The sequence below is a fragment of the Galeopterus variegatus genome, unplaced genomic scaffold, assembly GCF_000696425.1.
Source record: "Galeopterus variegatus unplaced genomic scaffold, G_variegatus-3.0.2 Scaffold5379, whole genome shotgun sequence".
Lineage (NCBI taxonomy): Eukaryota > Metazoa > Chordata > Mammalia > Dermoptera > Cynocephalidae > Galeopterus > Galeopterus variegatus.
In genome coordinates, this window is record NW_007731490.1 from 28,146 (window position 1) to 36,632 (window position 8,487).

Sequence of the window (8,487 nt, forward strand, 5' to 3'; positions counted from 1 at the left end):
CCCCCCCCCCCCCCCCCCCCCCCCACGGTCTGTGGGGAATTATACAACATGCTGGCAAACTGGGCATCTCCATTGAGTGAACAAAATGTTTTCAACAAACATTGATCAGCAAGCAAGCACAGAAGACTCCTCACAGCTGGTTCTGGACGCTTGAGGACCTCGCAGCTCTTGCCCGCTGAGAGGCCTCACCCACCGCCTTGCAATCAACATGCACTCAAGGCAGACACGAAGGACCCAGGAGCAGGACTGGGTTATACTACTAGCTGGCTTCAGGCAGCCAGAATCCTCTGACCTTGAGTTCACGGCTGCACACAGGCAGGAAAAACAGGTTTTTACTGATGCATGTTCAAGGCACAGATGGGAGCTATGACTAAATTTATGGACACTAAAGAGAATCATTTCTAATAATTGTAAGTGGGATGTTTTTAAAGAAATTATGTAAATCTTTATTTTCCCCTACAACACAATAAAAAGTTTGAATGCAGGCCAGTAAAGCACCCCATGAGAGAGCAAGTAATTCATCATAATAAATCTAATAATAATGAAACTCAATAATTGCTTAGCACTTTCTACGTGCCAGAGATTATTCCAAGCACTCTACATATAATAACTCATTAAAATTCTCATACAAACCTACAATCATGCACTTTTTAAACACAAGAAGGCTGAAGCCCAGAGAGGTTAAGCAACTTGGCTAAGATGACAGAGCTTGTAAGGGACAAAGCTATAATTTAAACCCAGGGAGCCTGGCTCCAGGACTGTGCTCCTGAATATTAGATGAGCCACCTGTCTGTAAGGCCTAAGCATCTTATGCTCCCACTGATGTTTCACTAGACCTCTGGGTACGTATTGGTGGGGTGCGGTGTGCGGACAGGTAGAGAGTAGCTGGGTGGGCAATAAGAATCCAAGTTAGTTAGAACTGAAGCTTGTGGAACAAAAGGGAAGGTTCTTTAAAGAGCAAAGAGATATCTTGAAAAGTACAAAACTGAATTTTATTAACACTAAACCACCAATAACCTCAAAACAAGAACACGTGCATTTATTCATTCATCACAGGCTTGCAGGGCTGCTGCAGCAGGGTAGGCACTCTGCACTCATATATCAGTTTCGTCGAACATAAACTGAAAATGTTAAAGATAAAGGGGAGGTGTGGAGGAGAAAAGAATGTTATGATAATTTATCACGTATCTCTTTCAACAAGATTCTTAGGTCTGTTAAGAGGGAAACAATAATAAAAAATAGAGAAATGAACAGACATAGATAAAATGTACAGTCATAGATATGAAAATGACTGTAAGTAACAAACATGAAAAGAAATAAACAAGTATTGGTTTTAAAACAACACAAAAGAACTTACGTGTAGGCTAATGTTGCACTAAAGTGTTTCTTAATGTAGGTTTCCAAAACAGGATTGAAATGCTGAAATTTTCGATCAGCAATTAGTCCAATGATAAATACCTGGCAAATTAATCAATAATATTTTCATTAGCAACATAATGTAAAGGACTTTAAAATCTTCATCTGAACCACTGTGTCAGGAAATGAATGATAACATTTTCAAACAGAAGATGCTCACCAGTTTACCTCTCCTTACTCTAGAAATGACACTTGCTTACGTGTAGTTTAACATTAAAGGAAACTTTCTACCTCTCCAATTCATCTCCTTGGCTTGGATTTACAACTGCAATGGCGTTCAAGGTCACTGTGAGGGATCGTCCCCCCCCAGTTTCAAAGGCTGCGGCACAAATGAGCACCTGATGTCTGAGCAGATGAAGAGTAAGGGCCTCTTACCAGAGCATCGAACACTAACGTATCAAAAGTCTCACTCTCCGAGTTCTCCATCATGATGTTGAAGAGGGCATCCAAGGTGTCCTGGAGGAACTGCAGAGACAGGACAGGTTGGCTGACAAACTCACCCAGTTTCCCCAAAACTCGAATAATTATCATCGCTGGCAACATTCTGAATACCCACCTTTTTCCAACTACCTATAGAGCTATCAACTCCTGGGGTTTTTTTCAGGTATTAGGTGCACGAGGCAAAAATTCTGGAGAAGTGTATTTCAAACAAAGAAATGTCGCCCTGAGTCAAGCAGGTAAGAATCAGAGAAGAGGGATGTCCTACTGTCCCTTGCCCCTCCTCGCAAGGACCTTCCCAATCCTATTCCTGGTTTTCATGATGCTGGTGACAAAGGGCTGAACAACAACCCTGGAAAGACTGCATCTGACTCATTCCACGTGCTCTAAGTGACAGACATCAGCTAGTGAGCAGGCAGAAACCACACAGGGATAGGTGCAACTGAGGAAAATAAAGGACCTTCACCAACCAAGATGCACAAGGATGGGAGAGGACTGTGACTCTGAATCCGGGGTGCCCTGCAGTGTGGCAGAAAGTACTTACTTTATTCAACAGTAATTTACAAATTACTTTCATAGTCTACTAAAATTGACAAACAAATGTTACCACATAGAATGACAAAGCATCATGAACTTAATTAAGAAAAGAAAAACTTAAGAGACTTCAAAAGTGTGCCTCATTAGAGGCTGGCTTTAAAACCCACCCCCATCCTCCCCGAAGGAAATGTAAGACAGGCTGAAAAAGACTACACCAGATGCAATGAGATCACTGTTAGTGGAGGAGTTCAAAAGTAGACTGTCATACAATGGAATATTGGCCATAGAAATGATGAAGCATTGATACAGCATCATAACTCATTAGTGATACACAAATTGAAACCATAACGAGATACCACTTTACTCCTACTACGATGTCTATAATCACAAAGATGAATAATAATAATAAGAGTGGGTAAAAATCCAGAGGAAGCAGAGCCCTGGTACATTGCTGGTGGGAAACGCAAAATAAGGTGCAATGGTCTGGAGCAGTCTGACAGTTCCTTAAAAAGTTAAGCACAGATATGCCACAGACTCAACGATTTCACTCCTAGGTATATGTCCAAAAGAAAGGAAAACACAGGCATGCAGAAAATCTTGCACACAAATATTCATGGCAGAATTATTCATAATCGCCAAGAAAATAGAAACACAAATGTCTATCAACTGACGAATGGATAAACTGTGGAAAATCCATACAACGGGACAGTATTCACCATTAAATAGAAACGAAGGACTAACACGTGCTACAACACAGATGAGCCTTGAAAACACTACAAGAGAAAGAAGTCAGACACAAAAGACCAAATATTGTACAATTCAATTTATGTAAAATATCCAGAAAAGGTAAATCCACAGAGACAGAATGCAGGTGACTGGTGGCAGGGACAGTGGGGAGTGACTGCTAATAGGTATAGGGTGTCTTTCTGGGGTGATAAGAATGTTCCGAACATAGACAGTGGTAATGGTTGCCCAACTCTGTGAATACAATAAAAACTGAACCGTACAGAGCAAAAGGTGGAATTTTACACTATGTGAGTGAGTTATATCTCAAGGAAATTGTCATTTAAAAACAAAAACAAAAGAGGAAAAGGTGAGGTGGAGGCGTAGCAAGGACATCAATGGATGGATGAGTCAGGCGTTTGGTCCAGATTTTTCCTGGACTGTTCAGCATATGCACAACTCGCAGGGCCTTCCAGAAACCACAGGGGATCTCAAACTGTCACAGCCCTGAGAGCAAAAAAACCAAACTTGCTCCCACACCAGGGCTGGCCCCACTGCTCCCGCCTGTGCTGAAGAACCCTGCAACAGCTGCAAAAGCCTCACAAATCTCCCAATCCTAGCAAGAGATCTGAGACCCACTGAGGCGTAAAGTTATTGCATGCCACTGTACCACTACCACCTATCGATACCAGAAAATGCCACGTTCAAACGGCGGACAGTAAACCCACCCTGATCAAGCAGCGTTCTGGTCTGGACAGCAAGGGCTTAATCAATTCTGTGATTATGTGGGTCTGTATCACCTCATTTCCTTTGTATGATTTTCCATCGTTTTCAAATTGCAAAATCTCTGCAAAGGTTAAAACTTGGTGCCATCTGCTAACAGCCTATGTTGCTGCCAAGTGGCTCCCCAGGTGCCAAACCCTGGCTGGTCATGGTTCACAAAAAGTCCCTGAGTTAGGTCTACCAGTCCCTCCCAGACAAAGGGCATGGTCAGCACACAGAAACACCTGCAGAGTACCACAGCCCCGGTCGTCTGCGTGTAGAGCCACAGAAGCGCAGGAATGGCCCCTCACGCGTAGCCACAAAAGGCTTTGTTAAACACCCGCTCTCTCGAAGACTATACACCAGAGGACCAAGAGGAAGCCACGTCTTTTACTAAACACAAAAATACCTTACACAATCTATCAAGAAATGCCACTTCCTACCACCAGCTATAAATATACAGATGGGAGGCCTTGAATAAATGGAAGAAAACCCACAATCTGTCAGTGCCCCTAAAGACAGTAAAAAGGGTCTCCTGCAGTCTGGAGTCCCTCGAGTCCTGGCTTGCCATTAACAGCTGTGAAGCCTCAGACAAGTCAAGTCACCTCTCTAGGCACACAAGGTACACAGGACATGCTGGCAGAGGGAAAGAATAAGGTCAGGCAAACTAGGTAAGGGGCCATTACGTCATCCTGGTCCCCATGTCACCCATGTGCACAGGAAGGAAGGAGAGCACGAAGACCATTTCCAGGGACAAACAACAGGATGTGATGACACACTAGAAACAGAGCCATTACGTCATCCTGGTCCCCATGTCACCCATGTGCACAGGAAGGAGGGAGAGCACGAAGACCATTTCCAGGGACAAACAACAGGATGTGATGACACACTAGAAACAGAGGACGGAGGAGAACATCAGGACACGGTGGTTCTAGAACTTCCTGGTAAGCATGGCCACAGTCAAAAGAAATACAATTAATTCCTGTTGTGATACAGGGACTTAAAAATGAAAGAGGACAACATTTCATTAACTGTGCATCTTCTAAAGTATGTTCACTTATTTACCCATTCAATCTGAATTAGGAAATTTGCAGAAACCAGAAAAATCCAAAATGCAATTAAAATTGTCCAAACCATTTGTAGAAGACCAGGACTGAAAAGACAATTAAAATTTTAAGATTAGCAAGGATAGGTCTGAAAGGTTATACAAGGAACTTAGGACAGTGGTGTGTACAAATTAATTTAAGTATAAGCTAAGCACATGGCTGGATGATGAAGGCCATTTCAAGTAATTAATTTTTACAGAGATAAGGTAGTTTCCTTCTGCTGTCACCTCTCCTGGAGGGTAAAGAACGGAGGCAGCGACAGGAAGGCCTGGCTGTAGAGACCATACTTGCACAACGCCATGAGTTGGGGACCAGCTCATCTTACATTCCAGAGCCCACCAGGTGGAAGGCTAAGAAATGAGGCCAAGGAGAGGCCCAAGAGCCACCAAGCCCACACATTCCAAGTCAGCCATGCCAGAATAGGCAGGAGCCGAGAGACCTCCAGCCCAGATCAGTCCCCACTGCCTAGAGAGGCCTGAGAGCTGCCAGGCCCATACACCCCAAGTCAGCCACGCCAGAATAGGCAGGAGCCAAGAGACCTCCAGCCCAGGTCAGTCTCCACTGCCTAGAGAGGCCTGAGAGCTGCCAAGCCCATACGCCCCAACTCAGCCGCACCGGAATAGGCAGGAGCTGCGGGACCTCCAGCCCGGGTCAGTCCCCACTGCTTAGAGAGGCCCAAGAACCGTCAGGCCCACATGCCCCAAGTCAGCCGTGCTGGAACAAGCAGGCACCATGGGACCCCAGCCCAGGCCAATACCCACCGCACAGAGAGGACCGAGAGCTGCCAGGCCCACACACCCAGAGACAGTCATGCCAGAACAGGCAGGCACCACAAGACACCCAGTCTAGGCTACTCCCCGATGCCCAGAATTGGCAGTCCCTTCAGGATCCAGGCCAGACACAAGGGTGGAACAAATGGACCATGATACCCCCTGCCACAATGACTAAACACCAAAGGAAAGATAGCAGGAATATGAAAAATCAAGAAAGTACATGACCACCAAAGGAAAATAATAACTGTCAAGCTCTAGATCCTATAGAAGTCATTGAAATGACTGATGAGGAATTTTGAGCAACAATTCTAAGGAATCTAAATGAGATACAAGAAAACCCAGTTACATAACACAATAAAATGAGAAAAAATATACAGGAACTGAAAGAAGAAATGGCCTGAAAAAGAATGTAGCAGAGTTTGTGGAGCTGAGAGATTCATTCAATGAAATAAAAACACAACAGAGAGTCTAACCAGCAGTCTAGAACAAGCAGAAGAGAGAATTTCTGAGCTTGAAGACAGGCTGTTTGAATCAATCCAGGCAGACAGGATAAAAGAAAAAAGAATACAAAAAATTGAAGAAAATCTAAGAGAGATAAGAGACAACCTTAAGCACTCAAATATCTGAATCATGTGAAATCCAGAAGGGTAGGAAAAAGGAAATGGCATTGAAAACATATTCAACGAAATAACAGCAGAAAACTTCCCAGGTAAAGTGCTACAAAGTCACAGATCTTCAGATTCAGGAGGCCCAAAGATCCCCAAACATATTCAACCCAAAAATATCTTCTCCAAGACACATCATAGTCAAACTGTCAAAACTCAAAAGACAAAGAGAGAATCTTAAAAGATGCAAGAGAGAAGCAGCAAGTCACCTATAAGGGAGCCGCAATCAGACTAACATCAGACTTTTCATCAGAAACCCTAAAAGCCAGAAAAGAATGGGATGATATATTCAAAATACTAAAGGACAAAAATTGCCAGCCAAGAATACATTACCCAGCAAGGCCATCCTTCTGAAATGAAGGACAAATAGCATATTTCTCAGACAAACAAAAACTGCAGGAGTTCACTACCACACGACCAGCCTTACAAGAAATTCTCAAGAGAGTACTGGGTTTGATACCTGAAAAACAACCATCATTGCCATGAATACTCAAGAAAGAACAAAATCTAACAGTAAAACAAAAATACTAACATTAAAGAGAAAAAATAGCTTATCTACCACCCCAAGAAACCAACCAACATAGAAGACAAACAGAAAATTAGAAAGAAAGGAACAAAAGATACTTAAGACATCTAAAAAAAAATCAATAAATACTAGGAGTAAATCAAAGCCTTTCAATATTAACTCTTAATGTAAAAGTATTAAATTCCCCATTCAAAAGATACAGACTGACTGACTGAATTAAAAAGATCAACCCAACAATATGCTACCTTCAAGAGACTCATGTCACCTGTAAAGGCACAAATAGACTAAGAGTGAAAGCATGGAGAAAGATATACCATGCAAATAGAAATGAAAAACAAGCTGGACCATGCAAATAGAAATGAAAAACAAGCTGGAGTAGCTATTTGTATATCAGATAAAATAGATTTTAAAGCAAAAACCATAAAGAGATAAAGAAGGCCACTGTACAATGATAAAAGGATCTATCCATCAAGAAGACATAACAATCATAAATATATATGCACCCAATGTCGGAGCAGCCAGATTTATAAAGCAAACACTGTTAGATCTAAAGATTGAGACAGACACTAACACCATAATAGTGGGGGACCTGAACACCTCACTCTCAACATTGGACAGATCATCTAAGCAAAAAATCAATAGAGAAACACAGGATCTAAACAACATTTTAGACCAATCGGACCTGGCAGATATCTACACAACATTCCATCCAACAACCTCAGAATATTCATTCTTCTCATCAGCACTTGGAACATTCCCCAGGATAGAGGACATATTAGGTCACAAAGCAAGTCTCAACAAATTCAAAAAAATTGGAATTACTCCATGTATTTTTTCAGATCACAATGGATTAAAATTAGAAATCAATAACAAACAAAAATCTGGAAACTATACAAACAAATGGAAATTAAACAACATTTTACTTAATGATATATGGGTCCATGAAGAAATTAAACAGTAAATTTAAAAATTTCTTGAAACTAAGGAAAATAATGACACATCATACCAAAACCTGTGGGATACTGCAAAAACAGTACTAAGGGGGAAATTTATCGCATTAAGTGCTTCAGAAGAATGGAAAGATGGCAAATAAACAACCTAACACTTCACCTTAAAAACCTAGAAAAACAAGAACAATCCAAAACCAAAGTTAGTAGATGGAAAGAAATAATTAAGATCAGAGCAGAACTTAATGAAATAGAAACCTAAAAAACAATACAAAAGATCAATGAAACAAAAATTGGCTTTTTGAAATGATAAATAGAATTGACAAGGGCCGGCCCGGTGGCACACCGGATAAGTGCGCCGCTTGGGAAGCGCAGCGGGCACTCCCGCCCGAGGGTTCGGATCCCACATACAGACCGGTTCCCGCTCACTGGCTGAGCGAGGCGCAGGAGCAACACCAAGGGTTGCAGTCCCGTTGCCGGTCCCCGGTCTGGTACGGGGGCAACACTGAGGGTTGCGATCCGTTGCCGGACACGGAAAAAGACAAAAGACAAAAAAAAAAAAAAAAAAAAAAAAAAAATTAAAAAACCTTTAGC

At 42.2% G+C, this 8,487-nt stretch overlaps 1 protein-coding gene across 1 annotated transcript in view; it reads right to left on the bottom strand.

Moving 5' to 3' along the window:
* The window catches only part of LOC103604765 (dedicator of cytokinesis protein 1), a gene marked incomplete at its 3' end in the record, with an annotated part of 96,949 nt that overhangs the window by 14,212 nt on the left and 74,250 nt on the right, over positions 1 to 8,487 (bottom strand). The window contains exons 20-21 of the mRNA XM_008589333.1: positions 1,792 to 1,881; positions 1,358 to 1,458 (exon numbers count right to left, since the gene is read on the bottom strand). Coding sequence (XP_008587555.1) covers positions 1,358 to 1,458; positions 1,792 to 1,881 — 191 coding nt within the window. The remainder of the gene's footprint in view (positions 1 to 1,357; positions 1,459 to 1,791; positions 1,882 to 8,487) is intronic.